Below are 21966 nucleotides of genomic sequence, written 5' to 3' on the forward strand. Positions count from 1 at the left end.
ACTAGGCAACAGTGAGTGCATCACTGGAAGCGTGGAAGTACGCAGGAGCCGCGCAGGGAAATCGAAGGCAAAGAAGGATCTGAGCAGCCAAAGGAGCATCTGGTGGATCTCTACCGCTGAACCATGACAATCCAGTCGACATTTCTCTGAGAGAGGGGAAATAGGTGCCCGAAAAGAGCCTGGCAATCAGCGTCGATGCGCGCAGCCAAACATGACGACAGTGGGACAGTGATTTTCTTCCACCAGCTCGTCATTTTTTACAGTCATATGCTCGGGTGCCATTCATCTCCTATGTATACAGACCACAAAGGAAGGACTGGAAACCGAATAATCTCCAACACAGCCGCAAGTGCGCACAGAGACGTTTCGTCCTGGAAACCGTTTCCAGCGACTAATTACGCAAAGATATTGCTGTTTTATGGGCCCCTAAAGGATTTTGAACGTTCGCATGAAAACTTACTTTGTGAGTACAGTTTTGAACAGGTCGATATAGCCCCAACCTTCACGGGCGATGAGTAATCCACGACGCAGTAACTGATAAACCTGTAAAACCTGGACTGCGACTGGCGCGTTTGGATACCTTATCCTGTGCGTCTCTTATTTTTTTTTCATATGGCTTCTATCTTCGGGGTTTATCAACTACTCGTGCATTATTGATATTTCATGGCTGTAGAGTGTAGCAACAGTAGTGTGTGGCGAAAGAGGACGGTGCAAGAATAACTGGGGCGAAGACAGCGCACTTTTCTCGCCTTATTTCCAAACAGGAGACATTGCGCACGGGCATTGACGACTGCAGCAACTACAAGCCAGACTTTTTTTTTTTTTATATCATTGTATCCTTTGTTATTTCTTTCGCTGCTGTCATCGTAGTATGTCTGCACTTCGAAAGAAATTTGGGGACGATTATCAGGTAGTGACCACCTCATCTAGCGGGTCTGGATTCAATCAGCCTCCCCCAGAGAAAAAGAAGAAGAGGCAGCGGTTCGTGGACAAGAACGGGCGATGTAACGTCCAGCATGGGAACCTGGGTGGTGAAACCAGCAGATACCTCTCAGACTTATTCACAACACTCGTAGATTTGAAATGGCGCTGGAATCTATTTATTTTCATCCTCACCTACACAGTCGCTTGGCTCTTCATGGCCTCTATGTGGTGGTTCATTGCATACATCCGAGGAGACCTCAACAAAGCCCACAGTGACAAGTACACTCCATGTGTGGCCAATGTCTATAACTTTCCCTCAGCCTTTCTGTTCTTCATAGAGACCGAGGCCACTATAGGATATGGTTACAGATACATCACAGACAAATGCCCCGAGGGGATCATTCTCTTTCTTTTCCAGTCGATCCTCGGATCGATCGTCGATGCCTTTTTGATCGGCTGCATGTTTATCAAAATGTCTCAGCCCAAGAAAAGGGCCGAGACTTTGATGTTCAGTGAACATGCGGCGATTTCTATGCGAGATGGAAAACTAACTCTGATGTTCAGGGTCGGGAACCTGCGTAACAGCCATATGGTCTCTGCACAGATCCGCTGCAAATTGCTGAAAGTAAGTGATGCTACTTTGAGTCCAGAAGCATCCTGTATTTTAGTTGTATTCCCATTGTTTATCATGGCCCAGTTCGTGTTTCAATTTGGGGAAACTAACCCTGAAAGGCCTGTACACTGACATTTAAGCCTGCTCCTAACTGTGCATGAAGCCATGATGCCTACCACAGACAAATCTTCATTCTCATTTCCAAAAATTGTCCACTGCAGTGATGCACACAAGCAACTGTGAGACCATTAGCAATCTTCGACCAAACCACAGCACAAGGGCTTTATCTGTTTCACAAATTACACATTTTGCATAACAAATGAAGGAAAAAAAAAAAAAAAAAGTAGCCCATCAAGTTTGCCAAGAGGTCTTCAGCACAACAATGTGTCCCTACATTAGATCTTGAGAAGAACACATTGTTCCTGAGCTCATTTTTAAACTGTTTTGAGTTTAGAGCGGTAATCTGTCACAACTTGTGCTGCAGTCCCTTATGAGGAGAACATCATCTATTGCTGTCCGCCCCGTGGCTTCAACTAGTATCATCACAACACATATTTATTTTGCTATTGTTTTATTTTCCAATGTTGCTTTTATTCACTCTTTCTTGTCTATTGTTGCTGCTGTAACATGGAAATTTCCCCCTATGGGGGATCAATAAAAGAAGTCTAAGTCTAAGTCTAACAGTCTATAGTCAACCTATAAAAACTTTTTAACAGGGCTCTGCAACGCAAATGCATACCCACCAATTACCATGGTAATATATAGGAACACAGTGCACGGTATAGGAGATTAGAGAAAGCTTGTAAACTAAGTTTTACCAAAGACACACTGGAACCATATTCGTTTCAGCAAATTATAAGCACTGTTTTTTTTCAGCATTCCTCTTGTTTCTAGTTTCCATGCAGGTGAATATGAAACAGATGAGTCTAACTATTTCAGCAAATTTAAACTGGTTGATTTGTTGTAGGAGACATGTTAAGGCTCAGTGGTGCATCAAATCAAATGCTGGGGTGGATATTATTGCTTTACATGTCATTTAAGAAAATTATAGTAATTTCTTGTGATAGGCTGATGATTGGCTGCTCTGATTGAATATAGAATGTGAAAAGCTCACACAAAGGTTCTTGATAAGCTGTAGATAAGTCTGCTTTACCCCTTCCTTCCCCCTACCAAACATCTCTGTCTCTGTCTCTTCCTGTACGCTTCCGTAGTCTCGCCAGACGCCTGAAGGCGAGTTTCTTCCGCTGGATCAGTTGGAATTGGACGTGGGTTTCAGCACCGGGGCAGACCAGCTCTTTCTCGTCTCACCACTCACGATCTGCCATGTGATTGACACCAAAAGCCCCTTCTACGACCTCTCCCAGAGGTCCATGCAAACAGAGCAGTTTGAAATTGTGGTGATACTAGAAGGAATAGTAGAGACTACAGGTGAGTAACCACAAACATGTATTTCTATTGGCCTGCTGTTGAGACGTGAGAGCCTGTAGCCTGTGTTGCTCCATGTTGTGGCCCAAATGTACAGTAGCTGAGGATGTTGTATTGTCGCTACAGTGTTTTTGAGCTGTTGCAATGTCTGTTTCTGCAACAAATCTTATGAATCATATTGAGCTCTTTCATAGGTGTTAACAGCTGACTCACAAATGGACTCGCTATTGACCACTTGATTGAATGGTATTGATTTCTGTTTTGGTGGTAAATAAGCAGTGAAGCTGCTAATAGCAGTGGTTAGCATTTATTTATCATAGCTGATTGAGCCTGTGTTGCAGGCATTAAGTAAACCATTTTTTAAATCGTTTTAAAACACCCTCTGGGTCTGAGGAAGCAGAGCCAAGTTTCAAGCTACACATGAGCGTTGAGCACTTTCAAACTCCAGCAGGTCAGTGTTAGGCTATATATATATTTTCTTTTTCTCATCTGAAACAAATTCCATTCCTCCGCCTTTGTGCCCGTACAGCACTTACCTCTGGGTTGCTATTCTCGGAGGGGATAATAATTTGCTTTCTAAGGTCCCTTTGGAATTAGGGAATTCCATTTCCACAAGATGAGTAATGCCCCGAGTAAAATTCTCCACTGTGGTCATTTTAAATTCAACCGTTTATTTGACACAGCTGATATAGTGTGGGGAGAGCTCCTTCAGTGTTATAGAGTGAACAGAAGAGCAGTTGTAATTGGTTGGTTCAGAGAAAACAGCATATGGAGATGTGACAGGCAGGCTTACGGGCCGACACTGCAGACAGCAATTACAGAGATATTCAGTTCCTAATAAATAGCTCTGATGGTCATTTAGTGCAGTGGCATTAAAGCCTCTTTATCTCACATAGAGATTCCTCAGTTTATGACATGCAGAATTCACGTCGTGTCATTTTGATGGGACTTGACATATTCACAAGCATGGCATACAGTGATGTTGTATAACAGCATGGAGTATCAGTATAGTTGGAGTACGGCACCCAAAATGTGGTCTACTCAGTGTTTGAACACTGATTTTTCTTAACTACTTCCTTTTTCTGTTTCCTCTTCCTGTCAGTTAGTTATTTATTATTCTTTATCAGTTAATAACTAGTAAGTATGTAGTGTAAAGATCTAAATCTGAATTAGACTTTTTCTTATGAGAGTAATTGTAATATGCAGCTAATTAACCTGAACTTGCCTGCTGCTGTCTACAGGGTGCTTTGGTGAACATATTAACATATTCAGTGCAGACATGTGATTGAATTATCATTGATTTATTGGCAGGTATTTATAGTATTGCAGGGACTGTCACAGAAGCATGTGTCATCATTGTTGTCTACACTTAAAGTCACAATCTCAGTTTTGATTAAACTGGTTCGGCTTAATTTTTTTTTTGCCATCGTTATGTGACCTTTTTTACTTCACAGAAAATTCTGCATCGAGGAGCACTTGTGGTTATGTGAAGTTGGTGGAAAGGCTGATGTAGAAACAATCTATGGTTAAAAATTTATGTACAGTGAAAGTCTAAATCCTCAGACGCTTTCATTTCTGGCCAATGTAACTCTGTTTCCATGGCAACCTCTCCTTGAGTATTCAGGATTGCAGCACTGCACCTAAACTTAGGTTTTTTATTCCTATACCATAGGAATAATAACACAATTTCAGCAATAAACCAGGCAAACATGTGAAGCTGAACATGAAATGAGATGGCTTTGTTGACAGCATCACCTGATATCAAGGAGGATCTCTTTTGAAATATGAAAAGCACACAGAGGCGTTACTGTACTGTGAGGTGCTTGCCAGAACAGGTGATACAGCAGAGAAAGAATAAGATGAAATATTTATGAGGATTGTTGTTTAGAAGTGAGAAAGCGGCCCAACTCCCCAGATCTATGTTTGTTTTGGGATTTTTTTTTTTGTTATGCGTGGAGAAACCACTGTCTGGAGCACAAGTTGCAATACTCTCCACTGCAGATTAAAGCTGCACGATCACTGGCTCTTTGTTCTACTAGATAATAACAGACACAACAGTTTGCCTTTTTTGACATAGCAACCTTTTGTTTCCAGAGATCACACAAAAATACTTTGGACTGGCTGAAGTTCTCTTTCTGTACAAGGAGAGAAAAAAGAAGGAGCGTATCTCTGCAGGAGCGTGTAGGAGCCCAGAATTGTTCCATTTTGCTGTAACCTCTGACATCCTCTACGTTGTATAAAAAGACATTAGCTATTGCTTATTCCCTCTGAATAGGTGCCAAATGTGTTTTTGATCACCAGCTCAGTATGATACACATTGCAAATGAGACATGTAGGATGTCTGGTAGCAACATATTTTCTTCTGGATTAATGCCAGTTGTGGCTTTGTGGTATCGAGTTGGTTTTCTAACACGGCTGCAGGGAGGTGTTGTGCTGCTGAGGATAAACTGGCTTTACATCACGTTGCAATTAATGTACAGTGCCTGCTGTCGGGCTGCTTGCCCTGAAAAAGAGTTTAGCTGTAGGAAGAAAACAACAAACAATAAGCCTGTAGGAACAAGTTTTGTTGACTTAGCATCACTAAAAAGGTACGATGACTGACACAATAGCAATCATTAACAGTCAGTACGAGCAACACGCACCACATCACTCCTCAACGAATATCTTTAGAAAAAAACTATGCACCTATTAGATTTCACAGCTGAACAATAAGTGTATTAATTCTTACAGAGTCCGCAGTGCAGTAACATCTGCTTAGTTGTGATATGGTGGAGTCTGCTGGACAAAGTGATCACAGTTGCTGTTCTGTTATCTCAGTATTGCTTCTTTGAAATATTATGATGATTTAACTCAAATACATTTAGTAAGAAATACAATGCTGAATATGGCAAGTTGCAAAATATTCACTCTGAACATATTAGGAAAATGTTCATTGCTCCACAACATTGCAATATATTATCTGTTTTTGGCAACTAAAGCATTATTAGACTTTATTATGTTTAGATGCCCAAAGCGCTTGATAATTGTGTCATATTGAAAAATCAAAAGTAACTTTTAAATATGACATATTCAAATATGAGACACAGCATGTTTGCATTATTAATATGTAACCAAAAGCCACGATCTTTTCCCGATGTTAACTGAAGTGCTTTTGTTGCTTATGCATAATCGTGTGCGGGATTAAGGATGCAAACTCTGCTCTCTGGTGTCAAAGACAAGATACAATACAAGAACCACGCTGTACATAAATTTGGTGCTTACAACCCTAGAAATCATGTTCCTGACTCAAAACATAATTTGTAAAATAAATTAGTCATGCATACTGTAAATGTAATTTTAGGGATCTATGTTTTTGCTTATGTTGTCTGATTAGACTTCTCCTCAGGACTGTGTGGGTGTGAATAGACCACACTTGGCTGACAGCTTCCTGACTCTCCTCTTTGTTTTGTAGTACAGTTTAAGGTGGGACTGCTCATGCTGTTATCATTATTATTGATCATAGAGTCTGGTGACGTGATGTGATATCCAGCAAAGCTAATAACATGAACGATGGCTCTGTTCTATTCAGGTGTCCCATTAAACCATGACGGTAGCCAGTTTTCCATCCAAATGCAGCACAGATTTGAACCGAATGCTCAGTCTCACATACAAAGACACAGGCTACACACCTTCCTTCATATCCCATGTTTATTTATCCTTTATATGTTATATTTGATACTCACTGTTGTTATTCGAATATTAGGAGTTGGTTCAGTGAGAGAAATTCTCCAGTCCGAAGCCGTCAGACAATGACAGAAGAACACGGCTCAACAAGATGATGTAATTAAAAGAGCGGCAGTCAAACCTCAAATGGTGGAAAACAACGTGAATCCTTGATGGAAATGTTGCATTTGGGTCTGTTTCATTTATTCATTTGAGGAAGGTTACAGTCACATCATCTCTCGGCACATCTGATGTTTTCATCTGCTGCTATTTTTAGCCTCGTCAGTGGAGCACAAGCCTCAGTGAATGTAGAGATTAATGTATTTCATGATTTATTTACCAAGTCTGTAGGTTTTTGTTGTTTTGCTTTTTTCTCTTGATATATATTTTCTACATTCTCACTCAGGTGTTTTTATGATATGATGATTTATTATAACAGGCAAATGGGAGCTTACTTACTGTCACAATGAGCCAGCACGTGTAATACTAGCACCCTTAAACTGAAGTAGCTAAATGGAACTTAGCCACCATTGATTTTCTCCTAGAACTATATAAAAGCTTATCGTGAACATGTACAAAATAACCCAACAACAACAAATCGTTGAATAAACGCTGCAGGGTCATTTGACCTGACTTTGACTCATGAGCTGGTTCAGTAGGACTACATGAGTTCTTAAAATACATCAGAAGTTTAGAGAAGAGTCCGCTTAACACCAATAATGCTGTTCAACACCACAAAGGCTTAAATACGAAGCCACCGGCAATCTGTTCATTAGTGGAGCTGATTCTTGAGAACCCAGAATAAACTGTAGCTGCCAGTAACAGATGTTTAGGTTCGTCCGACCATGAAACTAATCACGCTATTGCAACTAAACTCATTTCATGATTTTCAGTGTTGTATTTGCTGTACAGGATGCAGTTATACCACAATGACCCGGCAGGCTGAACGCTGCAGCTCCTGTGTGCTGAAAATCGAATGTGTATTTATGGAATTAAAAACCAGATTAGAAAAATAATAACTGACAAACATAAACAAGCTGATGGTTCATTTTGAGGGGAACTCACTTTGATTACAAAACAGAAATTAAGCCTGGCAGCTCAGTCTATCCCCGTGTATAGTGTATGGTGTCTAACATGGTGGCAAAGCACGGTGTTAAGATCTTCACAAGCTCTGCATATAGTCTTTTTACATTCACTCATCAGCTATGGAAAGCAATGATTCATAAAGTGTATCATCAGCATAAACCTATTTTTTTCCTTTTAGAGTGATGTGACTTTCATGCAAATGTTCATCAAATGCTATGAGAGAAGTCATAAGTTTTTTTTATAAATATGATTTTAGCATTTATAGGCAGAAAGTTTGCCTCATGCAAAAGTCAGCTGTCTTGGTGTTCATTTGAGTGCTTGTGTTTTTTTTTTTTCCCGCTCTGGGAGTTTTCAGTTAGACTTTAATTCACTCTTCTGGTGACGCAGCACATTTGTACTGCAGGCAAACACTCAAAAACTAACCATTATCTCAATGTTTGTAAATGAATTTCCAAATTATGAGGCAAATTATGGCAAAAAGATAAAAAATGCTCTCTCTTCTCTTCGATTAGGTCCTGAATTGATTTTGATTGTTTTTAAAGATTTCTGCCAGCCCCCTCTTTTTCATTCTGCTACAAGGCTTTCCTACAGTTCACTGTAACAGAACAAAAAATAGAATATCCCAGATATCTGCTCATTTTAAAATGAGTGTGGGTGGCAGGGGGCTGGTTGCATATAGACTGGATCAACTGGTAATGTTTATTCATGTGTTTTTGTGTGCATAAATGCAGTATGTGACTGGAAAGATCAGCTTTGAATAATGAATCGCCTACCTGTATACTCAATATTAGAAGTTGCACAACTGTATCTTTCGTCTGGCTTTGGACCTGTCTGTGTAGAATTAAAGTTTCAGGGGACAAAAACAGAAAATATCATGATTTGATCTTATGTTCATAGATGGATCTTTAAGATTAATTGTCAAATATATATATTTTTTTAATGAAAAAGCATTAAATTAGACTCTTGCCACTGTAAAAGTAAATAAGAGAATTAATTACCTGACCTGTGTTGTGGTTTTATTATATAATGCTATCATCATAGCTGCGATTAAGTTATTGTTATGCAACAAACATACATAAACTGTATATTTAGAAAATTAAATTAAGATTAATAATTGCTTTGATGCAGACTCTGTATAACACTAAAGCCAGCCAGCATAATTAATTGGAAACTTCTATTGCCACTGATTAGCAGAGCAGCCAATGACATGGCCCGACCTGTGTTTTATCATCAGCAGCAGTAATTGAAATGAAAATGGAGAGCTTTCTGTTGCACTGGAGGGCTAATAGTTTCAATCATACGAGCAGGAGGCCGTAGCCCTGGAGGTCTGGGGTTGCCTGACGTCAGGAGCTTCAGTGCGTAGGTAAACACTGGCGCAAGTGAACCCCAGATATGAGCCAACTGTGAAAGACTGTGCTGTCGTCTGGTGAAACTGACCATAATTCATTCTGAGTCATTACACGAGAGTGTGTCCTCTCTTCCCTGTGCCCACAGTCACTGCCCCGTGGGTCAAAGGGTTAAAGTGGGGAAGTTAATGGTGCAGATCAGGGGAGTGCGGGAGTTTCCAATTAAATCTAATGTGCTCAGGGTGAGAACTCTCGAGAGAAGTGGCTGTCCCTGCTGAGCTCCACCTGTGTAGCGATAAGCCACATGTTGGATACCTTACAGCTCTCCTGTTCAAACGGCTTTCAGGCTTTTGGTTCATTTTACTTTAATGACAATACATTTCCCAACTACCAGCCTTGAGTATTTCAGCATGACCAGCCAAAAAGAAGTATAGTGACACATAAAGTCTGGATCTGAATACAATAATATGCCATACACTGTCCTGGTAATCTTTATTAAAACAGCATAAACAGTACTATAGAAATTCTTAGGTTTGATAAATGGTAGAGTGTAAATAAACACTGTACATTTACTAAATACTACAGTTGTACCACAGTCGGTTTAAGTACTACATTTTCAGGTAGTTGTATTTTGTTTGACAGATTTTACATATAAATCAAAAGCTCATTTTCTATAACATAATGTATTTTTCAAGGAAGGAAAGGAACAGTGTACAAAATAGTTACATTAACTTCAACTTCAGCTTTACTTTGACTTCAAGGTCTTTTTGTTGAAAACACTCTTGCTTTTACTTAGGTAAGATATTGAATGCAGGACTTTTACTTGTAAAGGACAGTTATGTAATGCAACCTGTTACAATAGTCCTGCAATAAATACTAAGATTGTCAGAGTGGTGCTGGTTCAACTAACAGTTGAGTCTCACTGCATACGGTCTAAAAAATAACTGAACTTTATAAGCTTCACAAATATTCATTGCAAGACGTTAGATTTGATCACGTTACATTATTATTAAGTGTTCATTTTATTTTGCCCGACCTCTGTACACTTACTACTTATTAAGCTCTACACAAAGGCAGCCGGGTTTAGCTTGTTTACTGTATCGAATAACACTGAAATTAGCATGACTAATTTTAGATAAACAAACAATGGTACTCTAGGAACGAACATATCTGTGAGATTTACCCCTTATGTCTACTGTACATACAATTATTGTACTGTGGGATGAACTCCACATAATGGGCATTATAGCGAACCAGCTATGACATCCTGGATTCATTATCGCTTTTAGATGAACTGTGCTGGCTTCCCAAGGGGGAGCACGGTAATTGTGTCTTTAGGGATTTGTCAAGTCCCTGTTGGATGGCAATAAATCACTGGCAGAGGAGGTGTGGTGGCAGACCTGGGATGAACTCGTATGAGAAAAGCAGCAGAAATATATTCAAAAACAATGCCTCGGTCCTCTCGTCACACCACAAAAAACTGGAAATAACTGACTAGGCCTCAGCTGCCTTTGTCTCAGAAGGCGTGCGTGCCATGTTGTGGTGAGAAGGACACTTTTTTGGTGATTAACAACACAAACTGTAGGCCTCAATATTAACTCCTGTCTCGATGGACGACATACTTTCAGGGCAAAGTGTTACATGTCCATAATCAAGATAATGTTGTGGCTGCTCTCTGTTATGAGGAAGGCTGTGATGCAGCATTGATTGGTGGAGCTGTGACCGTCCCCGAAGTGCAGGTGAATCAATCCTGCGGCCTAAACACAAGGGCACATGAACACGTTGCTCTTTGGTCCTCTCTTCTAGCAAGACCATCCTCTGGGATATCTCTTTCCGTTTTTTGCCACTCAGACATGCTCGATTTTACTGGAATAATCTGCTCTTGAGCTGAAGTAGCCAACTTTAAGAAACAATAGAGACGCTTTCTTAATGGCCTGTTACTCCTCTTTAGCACCATCTGAGATCTCTTAAGGCTTAAAAATCCCTCTTTTGTCTCCCCCCTTTCAGCTGTAACTCCTCTCATGACTTAAGTAGATTTAATAGATCAATAGGAGACTACAGCTCTCACTCATTCATTCTGTTTTATGGAAAGAAATGGTTTACTGATCATTTCTGCACTCAATATATAACAAAGAGGAAATCATTTATAGCTGCAGTGGTTTGGACACATCCCCGTAGTGATTTCTCCTATAAGGCAGATTGTGGTTGTTTGGCCTAAAGGAAATCCATCGATTGCTGTTTTGCTCAGCTGGTTCCCTTTACGGCAGTATTCAGAATTGCCTTCACTTGGTAATATGTGCTCTCCTGGCTGTGTTAATGGCCTACAGCCATATGTTCCTCTAGCCTGCCTGACACCCCACCTTGTGTGGAGATGGTTGGCAGCCCCTGCTCCTATTCCCTTCCCTTCCCTTCCTTTCCTTTCCAACAGCCTCCACACTCAAGCAATTGCCTCAGCATCCAGGCTCTCCCCTCCCCCACAGCAGTGCACTTCCCCTGCCTTTTCCCTCCATCATCTTCCTTCTTGTTCTCATTTCTCAGCCTGTGCTGTATGGGTGGAATAAACCTCCGAGCTGCATACAACTGGAAGCCACCTTCGCAAATGGATCACACACTAAAACAGTATTTAACAGAGGAAAGGGACTCATTTCTCTCTCTTTGACAAGTCAAACTGTGAAAAACAGGTCACTGAATGCTTGTGGATTTTTCTACACTTAACCACTTGATGGTGGTCACCATAGAAACAGATGATCAGACAGGACTTGTGGCCACAATAGCAGTGTCTGTATCAAAATTAGTTTTTTTTTCTATTATAGTACAATTTGTTCTATCCTTTGTAACATCTCATTGAAAAGAATAACAAGTGGATTGTGAAAAGTCAAACTGCTAAGAACCACATTATTCAGACCCGTGTATTGAACTTCCCCCTCTTCACTGAACTTACAAAAAATACAGACCAGCATCCCTACAATCTCCTCTTCTTCAGCTTTCCATCACCACATTCAGCACTGCAGCTTAAGATGTTGTAAAACGTATCTGAAAAGAAGACAAAAGGGAATTTTGCTTCCTGTTCTGCACAATGAAGAAAAACATAATTGTCTTGAATTAATTGTTCTTCCTCACAATCCAGTGATGCAGCAAAGGCATTCTGTAGATAGCCTTGGCCACAGCAGGTGCCCAACAATGAGATCAGGATGAATCTTGGACGGTGTTGTGTGGCCGTGCTCTGTGTATGCAGCGTCCAGAGTCTCATGCTTGTTTTTGCTAGCATTTTTCTCATACATAACACTTGAGCTGTTTCCACAGCCGTGATAGACTGTCAGGGGACTTTGCTGACAGCACTGCACTGGTGAGTGAGTTTGTATGTGTGTGTGTGTGTGTGTGTGTGTGTGTGTGTGTGTGTGTGTGTGTTTGTGTGACCATTTGAGTGACTGAGAAAAAGAGCCAGACAGAACAAGAGACAGCGAGAGAGAGAGAGAGAGAGAGAGAGATGGAGAGGGAGGTTATTTGAGATTTTGTCACTAAATAGGAGGTTGCAAAGAACTCTTTGACGCCCACCTTCCCTTTTCAGTGACTTGCATTGTGAGAGTTCATCTGGAGAAGTCATTTGAATAAACCTTCATTTTCACATAGCAGTCAATTTTGAGTGTCATTTGCTTGGTGCCTGTGGGTTGTTGAATCATATAATAGCACTGTTTTTCCCCCCCAGAAATCTAGATTGAGACTCTGCCTAAATGGGTTGACAGAGCTACAATAAACATATCTCTGCTCTGAGGTCTGCCCCTTGACTTTACTCTGTCCTCAGTGTGTCAAGTGCAAATCTGCAGCTGAGAATTTGACCGAGCTGCAGGCAAAGAACGGAAATGATTCAACAACCTGGTTGAGCTTCCTTTAGCCGACCAAGTCTGTGAATACCACTTAGGTTGTTTTTTCTTTTTTCAGCCACTATCAAGAAACACTGGCAGGCTGCCTCTGAGTTTACAGTGCTTTTCTATTCCAGCCCCCCAAAGAACCCATTTTATCTTTAGCTGTCACTCCGCTGATTCTGCGGCTGCTTCACTTTGTTAGACCAGAGAAGCAGCCAGCTCTATGTTATCAAGGAAAAGTGCATTTATTTAGAGTCTCAAGCTAAGATGGCTTTTGGGCATCTAAATCTCAAAGTGTTTTTTTTCACACTTCCTGCCTCTTTCCCTTTTTTTCAGCCCATATTGGAATAAGCTGGGACTCAAATATTGCATGAACTGTACAGTGCAGATAGTGCACCTGTAATCTCCAGACGCACATCCCATCGTAGCGCTGTACAGTATAGTCATTTCCAAAATCCACTTCATTTTTCGAAGCTCCATTCGTTTTTCACATTTGGATTATGCGTGGATTTCATTTAAAAACATGGTTGTGGCTGAGATGGCACAAGAATCTCAGCATGTAACACACCGACACACATCAATGCAGAAAACGTTTCTTCTCCGATTTTCTACGTTCTATTTACGCACCTTTAATGGCATGCATTTTTCTTGACATCCATCCTGAATTTGTGGATTCAGCGGAGGATTATTCTAATGCCGTTCATGCTGTCACATGGATATTGCATACAGTATGAGAGCAGAAAACTGACTGGTGAACTTCAGCGATGACGGACTTCTGAAGGGATTTCACACTTTGTAGGATTAAGGTGGCCAGTGAGAAAAGATCATATACACAAACCTGTGTACTTTAGGCATAGTTTTACGAAAGAGCAGATGGAAATGTCATGAAACAGCTCTCACAAGTCCATAATGCAACATTATTTCAAATTTGTCAGATCATGACTTATTTTCTAATTATGTTGCCTTTACATATCCTCTCCACTTGAATATTATATGATGCATTTAAGTTTAAGTTTGTTGATAGACAGTTTAGTATTTTTTTTTTTCTAGTACCTTTTTTGGGATGTACCGTATTTTGCAACACAATTGCGCAATTATACAATTTATAATGTGTAATTCTTACCTCCACTTTTAGACTGCATTTAATGGGATACAATCAAAAACAAAAGGATACAAAAAATAAATGTTGATGATCAAGTGAAGCAAGAAACCCAAAGCCATCTGGAAATATGAAAAAAAAAAAGTGGAGAGAAAAGATTTTTGACAGCAACAATCTGATACAAGTTTAATAAAGATATGATTGTGTTTAATCTCAAAAGCAAATTCAAAAAGTAAGAATTACTGCCTGTGACAGGCTCTGTACAACATGGACCATAACTACATTCAAATTTATCAAGAAAATAGGATTATGTTTTATATTTAAGTTCATTTCATTCTAATAACTTGTTCCCGCTCCCTATAGTGGTATTAGTTGATGCTTTTGATCATTTGTGAGCAGCGTAACAAGCTGTAAACACTTCACTGACGTATTTACAGCCTGTTAAGTGGTTTTGGCGAACGTGTTAGCAAACAGTTGGCTAATTACCTCCTCAGCAGAGTCGGAGCAACATTAGCACTCATTCAAAGTTGTGTTTCTGGCCACCTGATGAATATAAGTCCACTATTCACTCTACTTATAAAATCTGTTGAAATTCTGAATTGCACAGGAAATGACAGTTTACAAAGACGGGTGTAAAAGTGTGTAATAACTGAATTTGGTCATGTTCACAGTGTGATGTTTCCAATGTTACAAATCTCCGACTTAAAGGTCTCCTCCAACCGGCTCTTTAGCTGCTAAATGCTCCACGATCACCACCTAGTCGATAACCTTGTCCTTCTGCTGTTTGGTGATGAGCAGGTATTCTGCAGTAGGTTAATCAGAGCTTTTTTCGCTCCTGTTGCTGCTGTAAATGCAGAAGCGGGATGACGAGAGCTGTGAGAGAGAAAGAAAAACCAGCAGTGGCAGCCCTAAAACCAAAACAATGAGCTGAAAAACTCTAAAATGTCCCTCTCACAATACAAATAGTCATTTAATAAATCTTTTATTTATTATTGTTAAAAAGCTACCTTTACTTGAGAAAATGTTTTTGCCCCATACATTTGTACTTAGCTATTAAATACCCCCACATGTTGATTAGACTGCTGGCATAAGAGCAGTGTAGTAATTTAGTAATTTGCAGAATCATTACCTGTATAACAATTTTTTTTTTCATTGTGTACAACTGGTGAGAAATATGAGATACTGTTAATCGAAGTATGACACACAACAGTGTGTTTATTCCACCGTGAAACATGTTATAGTAGTGAAACAACACGACTGACTCCTCCGACGGAGATTCTGTACCAGGAGTGGTGCAGAATCTCCCATTGTGCGGCACTTTCTTGAGGAGGGATTTGAAATGTATTGGTATTGGCTTATACTGAGTCACAGAGGGGAGCAGATAACCATTTACTGAAATTAGAAGTGTAATGGATCTACAGAGTTACAAATTTCTCTCCTAATGGGCTAAATGAGGAATTGTCTCTTTATCGATTCCAAACCTATTTTTTTCCCTCCTGGTTTCTTCTGCCGTTCTCTTCTTCTCACTAAGCTGGTGTGCTTTACCTGGATTTTTTGTCATTTGCTTTTATTGTGTTGATTCTGATTCTCAGCTGCAACAAAAGTTTATTTCAGTCACTGATTAATTTGACAATTATGTTCTGTGTAAACCAATGACACTTTTTGGTTTATTAAATGTCAGAAAATTGCTGCCCACCACAAACATTTAGAGCTCAAGGTAACTCATTAGTGTTTTTTTCTCTCTGCCAAACAATCTAGAGCCCAAAAATATTTAACTTCCTACCAGAAAAACAGACACAGGAAATTTTCACATTTCAGAAGCTGAAACAAGTAGCCATTTATCAAATAGAATTATGAATAAAGTATCTATCTATCTATCTATCTATCTATCTATCTATCTATCTATCTATCTATCTATCTATCTATCTATCTATCTATCTATCTATCTATCTATCTATCTATCTATCTATCTATCTATCTATCTATCTATCTATCTATCTATGAGTAAAAGGGTTAAACATAGGCCAATACAGCCATTGTATTAAACTGGATTAGACATACATAGTCACAAAGCTTTAATGAGCCTGAAAAACGGCAAGAAAAACATCTTGTTTTTCATGGTTCATTAAAAGTTGACATTTTGGAGGTTGACATTATACACAGAATAGTTGTGATATATTAACTCACCATTAGAAAAGCTTAAAATGAAGATATAGCCAGATGTACATAGAACTGGGTATAAAAATGTATACAAAAAATAATGCGACATTGTGTGTGAGCTTATTTGGTTTCACTTTTTACATGCTGTAAGTTAACTGATGTCATAACAAGATGAGCTGGCTGTGACAACAGTGCTCATATGATGTGAGCATGATGAATGTGGTGCCATGTAGATGACACAGATATAAAGCACTGCAGTGTACTGTAAGAGTGATAGATGACAGAGGAAGAGAAAATTGCTCCATGCTTTAATAAAGATGACATTTGTAATATGAGCTCCGGCCTTCACTGATGACAAGTCACCAAAATATATGATTTACCCACTCTACCAAATCAAAGGCACTCTGAGCTGCGGTTTTGTGTTGTAAAAGGTCACGTTTCAGTGGCAGTAAAACCATTTTGGTCTGACTCTGGAGCATTATGGATGATTTGACCCTGTCCTCAATGGAAAAATCCATTTTGAGCAGTTAACTTTTTTTTCTTCTTTTTTGCTGTTGTTATCTAAGAGAGATACTTTAGTTTTGCGTTGTCATTGTTACTTTTGACCAAACTCAGCAGTGAAAAGGTTTATGGCTGTCGCATGCACACATTCCTACAGTTTTGTTTCCATAGAAACACTGAGTCTCGGGCAGGCGTGTATTTTAGAGTTACATAAGCCTTTACCAGTAGTACGAAATACACACCGACATTTCCTATTTTAGGAATTACATTCAATAACTATAAAGAATTTAAAAATCAGGTTTTATTATTTGATACTTATTGATACTATTTTTAGCTGTTTAACTCTGTTTAACTCTGTCTAACATGTGCTTCTACATAATGTGTCCATTTCCTTAACGAATCGAACAGCGCCATGGCCTCAGTGAAAGTGGATGCACACAGTTCATAACCATCGCTGTGTCTGCTATACTGTGTGCCATATGATTGTGGGTGTTGCAGAACAGCTGGGCTTTAGCAGCACAATTGTACATACGTGATGCAACCGTGTCTATAATTATACACGGCACAGGCATCAAACCCTTGAATAATGTATAGAAATGGAAATTAAATGTATATTAATGACCATGATTAAGTCTAGTGCCATTGTTAGCTTTTGAAGAAGGGTGTAGTTGATTAGATAATCCACATTAGTGAGATAGTCTTTACAGGCTGAGTGGCTCTAGAGGAGGGGAAAAGGGTTGAACAGGGTTTCAGCTCCAGGCCTGCAGGGTCCACGGGTTTCCAGAGACAGCGGTCCTACAGCAACTCACACACCATCTGCAAGAACAATAGAGCATTATTAATAGATGTAAGATGAAGCTATTTGAGTCTTGTGTATCACTGTAGCAACCTTTTGCCTCAGGCACAATTTCGTTTCACTTGTTCCAACCTTTTTTTCTTATCATGCACCAGTAAAGTTACTATTGATGCTTCAGTCCTGTAGTTACTGTATGGATGTCCAGTTAACATCGCAGCACTGACGCACTGGTGGTGATTAAGTAGCTGTTATAAAACCCAAACAGGCAGCATTTTACGCCACAGTTTTCTCAGAACCAGAATATGTAATCCTCTTGATAATCAAATGGTTACTATGTTTTGGCTGGAGGCAGCTTAAAAGGCTCACACTGCAATAAGATTTCCATTCACACTTAACTCTCAATCGCTTTGGCCCTAAAGTTCTCATTAGCTTTGCCCGCTTTATTCAGTGCACCACACTTCCATATGCCTGAAGGCACTTCAGGACTCTGAAGCAATAGTGCAGAAGTAATACTTTAAATACCCCAAACGGACTTGATGTTCAGTCTCTTGCACATCTGCGATTGTGTACAGAGCTGTTATCAGTGAATTACTTTATGACCTTGGGAATCGTGTGGAATCACAGATGCCTCTAGTTTCGATGGTGACGTCCACAATCAGATCACATCACAATCAGCAGGGGTGTCTCACTGTGAATGAGCGCTTCGTCTTCGTTTGGACTCAACTGTCGATCCTAGAACAATATCAAGCTGGTAATTAAAACATGTGATAATAACCTACTGCAGTCGCTGATTTCCTAATGGATTTCAGCAAGCCTTAACACGTGTGCCCGCAAGCCATTCCTCTGTGCTAAAAGCAGGGCTTTTTTGACTGATATAACCAATTTGGTGTTTTGTTTTGAATATAAACCTAATTATAGATTTGCTATGCTCACTTTCGGAAATGAAAATGAAAGTTGTTTTTTCAGCAGAGTGTTAACTACGCTAAGATGGATATGGCTTTGCTGTAAGCAATATATTATGAGGCAGCTACAATAGCAGCTGCTGAATAATGGTGATGAGTAATCACTAATAAGCACCCAATAACTTTGCGTGAAAAAAAATGTTGCTGATCATTAATTCAAACCTCATGATTTTGCTAATTGCATTAATTTGTTTTTGAGGATGTGAGGGGAGTTTTTATGCAGGGATTTAATTCAGAGTCCCCTGTGAGGAAAATTTATTCTAAGTGTGTCATAATCTTTTATCTTGTGCCGAATTTGCAGAGTATAGTTACGGGTACACACACACACACACACACACACATTTTTTTAATTTATAATCTCCAAATGACAGAATTTAACGCTTTTAACTAAATTGTCACAGTCATTTAGGCTTTTCTCAAGCTGAACAATGTTATGTAACAGGTGCTTCATGTTACGTCTTGTGTTTTGGATTAAATTGGATTTCCTTTATTGTGTCAGAAAGCTCCAAAGACATTTTAGCATGAGTTAGAACTCCTCAAGCCTTTGCCTGCAGCCGTTGCTCCTGTGGGCTTGCCTCTCCAGCAATTTGATTATCTTAATCCTTTATCTTTTGTAGCCACTAGCCAAGCTTAAGGTGTGGAGTGAACTGTTAAATAGCATAAGAGGTGCTGTGGAGAAGACCTCTGTTTGTTGTACTAGAAGCAGCTTTTTTGTTTTTGTTTTATTAACTGAAACAATAATTCTTCCCCACAAAGCATTACTTTTACCTCCGTTAAATGCTTTGAGCGTTATGGGTTGTTACCCATCTCTGGGTCAGCCGTATCATTAATTCTGGAGCCTCAGGTAAATTAAAAATAAAAACATAAATAAGAATAAGAAAATTATATTGATATCCCCACTCTGTGAACAAGTGGGTCTTTTATTAACTAATTAGCCATTTTTATAAGACACGCAGCAAAAAACTCAGCCATGCTTCTGATTATTTTTCAAGTTAGGCTGGAAATTGTTCATAAACATCATATTTGGAAAAAGAAAAATCAATTAAGGTTCTTATTTAGGCAGCTGGCTCTGTAATACAGTAAGTAGTTATTCATTGAGGGACTTTTGTTTGCAATACTGTTTGCTTTGTGATCTGAAAATGGCAAAAACCCCGGTGAATACCGTATTGTTAATTCTTATGGAACAGTGCCAAGCATATAATTAAATCAGGGCTCTGTTGTTTAATACCAGACTCATGTTAAAATATTGGGCAGTGGTCTCAAAATTAATTTGTAGAAATAAATCTGACCATTCATCCAGTTGATGGTCTTTTCTGTATCTTTATCTGTCTTTCACAGGGATGACCTGCCAAGCAAGGACGTCTTACACTGAGGACGAGGTTCTGTGGGGACACCGCTTCTTCCCAGTTATCTCCTTGGAGGAGGGCTTCTTTAAGGTGGACTACTCTCAGTTCCACGCCACATTCGAGGTGCCCACCCCTCCATACAGCGTGAAGGAGCAGGAGGAGGCTCTGCTCCTCTCCTCGCCCCTCATGGCTCCATCCCTGTGCAACAGCGGGGAGAAGAATAGCTCTCTGGACTGCCTGGAGACTCTAGAGGACAATGACAGCACCACCAAGCTGCCCACCAAGCTCCAGAAGATCACAGGGCGGGACGGCCTGCCCAAGAAGCTACTAAGGATGAGCTCCACCACCTCAGAGATGACTTACAGCTTCGGAGACCTGCCCATGAAGCTGCAGCGAATCAGCTCTGTTCCCGGTGTCTCTGATGATAAGCAGGCTGGTAAGGCCTCCAAGATCAGCACAGAGCCCATGAGTAAGTCAGTGGCGGACTTACCTCCCAAGCTGCAGCGGTTGGCTGGGGGAGGAGGGGGCAGGATGGACGGACATCTGCCGCCTAAACTCAGAAAGATGAATTCAGATCGCTTTACATAAAGCAGGCAAAATATTTTAACTTATGCCATCCACCTTGATTTCCCTACCCGAAGTCCTTGTACTATTCCTAATTTATTAATGGACAATATTCTTATATTAAAAGAAATGTAGAATATGTGCACAAATACCTTATATAAAGTAGGGTGATGGAATTGAGCACATTTGTCCCTGGATGTAAGTGTACATGCTATGACGAAAGACCTCTGATATTTTTTTTAGGATGATGTACAATTAGCACAATCTGGCATGTAAGAAACAGCGCATGTAGAACAGAATCTCAATAATTTCTGGCATGACATTTATTGATATATTATTTTACAAAAAACAGTTTCATTAGTGAATTTACTGACAGTGAAAAATTGCACAAAGCCATATGATTTACAACGTGGAAAACCAACATTACATGGTTCTAATTTGTGGTGACGAAAGGCACATAACATTTGTTTTGAGTTGATTGCTTTTGTTGTTTAATGTAAAATTGTGGCAATGTTATGTTGATTGCATGCTCCTCTTATTGACTTAGCTATACAAAGGTAATAGACAAAGATGTTTAGCCTTAACTATATTACCTTGTTTCCATTTTCATGTTTGTTCACAGCTGGATTTTTGGTATTTCATATATAGACTATTTTACCATGTGCAATTTTATGACTTTATTAGTTGATCAAATACGGAATATGTTGCTAGATGATGCATTTTACATTTGAAAATGCATTATTGGCATCATAGGGCCTGTCTGAACTAGGCACAATGCTACACAATCTTCACTTGCTTATTAAAGTAACACTTAAGTTGAAAGAGTCAGTACTTGTACTTGATAAGCACAAAATATCATTATATAATACCCTGTGATATTAGAAAGCATTTATGAGCATTTTGTCATTAATTAACTGCTTAGGGCAGTAGTTCAGTACTGTGCAATCATTTTGTTTCATTATATATATAAGAAAATCAACTTAAAAGTAGGCCTGTGTGGTCATACAAGAAACGTTCCATTAGAATTTCAACTTAGGTGTTACTGGTTAGATTTAGAGGTGGGCCTGTAAGGAAACCATAACCTTTGTCTTAAGGGCCCATAATCTCCCTCCTCTGTGATGAAAGCAATAATATTATAATGACTATAATCTTTATATAGCCACAGGGTCTACCACAGCCCCATATTCACTCTGTTTACTGAATCCACGCCATGAAATCTGGTTTTCTCTAAATGCATCAAAGACATTGTATGATACCCAATCTCTTCAGGAATAAAGATCTAACATAACTGTTTAGCATCTTACTACTTTGACTAGATGTAATGTATGCTTTACCGGCTCAAATCAATAAAATGTAATTAATATACTTATTACAGGGGGTGGTCAAAATGATGGAAGGCCAACAACACCCTTACCTCACTAAAAAGAGCCGACATGGGCCTGTGTGGGTGCATCTACCGCTATATAAGAAATCTGATCACCAACTCAAAGCTACACATATTCAAACCACTGTGCACATAATGATTTTGACAGCGTAAAGGAATAGTCATGATGCTATACTTTTCTGCTTTCTTGCAGTG

The 21966-nt window shown here is 39.5% G+C and overlaps 1 protein-coding gene across 1 annotated transcript; it reads left to right on the forward strand.

Moving 5' to 3' along the window:
- Nucleotides 1-871: 871 nt before the first annotated feature.
- On the forward strand, nt 872-20411 carry kcnj3a (potassium inwardly rectifying channel subfamily J member 3a). Its single transcript, XM_070837760.1, has 3 exons — nt 872-1549; nt 2749-2965; nt 19816-20411. Exons 1-3 carry the CDS (start codon nt 872-874, stop codon nt 20409-20411), a joined length of 1491 nt encoding a protein of 496 aa, XP_070693861.1.
- The last annotated feature ends 1555 nt before the right edge of the window (nt 20412-21966 follow it).

The sequence above is a fragment of the Pempheris klunzingeri genome, chromosome 10 (genome assembly GCF_042242105.1).
Source record: "Pempheris klunzingeri isolate RE-2024b chromosome 10, fPemKlu1.hap1, whole genome shotgun sequence".
Classification (NCBI taxonomy): Eukaryota; Metazoa; Chordata; class Actinopteri; order Acropomatiformes; family Pempheridae; genus Pempheris; species Pempheris klunzingeri.

What these genes read in the sequence shown, in the direction of transcription:
- kcnj3a (XM_070837760.1), top strand. Translation starts at nt 872, where the DNA reads ATGTCTGCACTTCGAAAGAAATTTGGGGACGATTATCAGGTAGTGACC. An exon ending in TCCGCTGCAAATTGCTGAAA is followed by an intron (nt 1,550 to 2,748) that starts GTAAGTGATGCT and finishes ACGCTTCCGTAG; the next exon opens with TCTCGCCAGACGCCTGAAGG. An exon ending in AGGAATAGTAGAGACTACAG is followed by an intron (nt 2,966 to 19,815) that starts GTGAGTAACCAC and finishes TGTCTTTCACAG; the next exon opens with GGATGACCTGCCAAGCAAGG.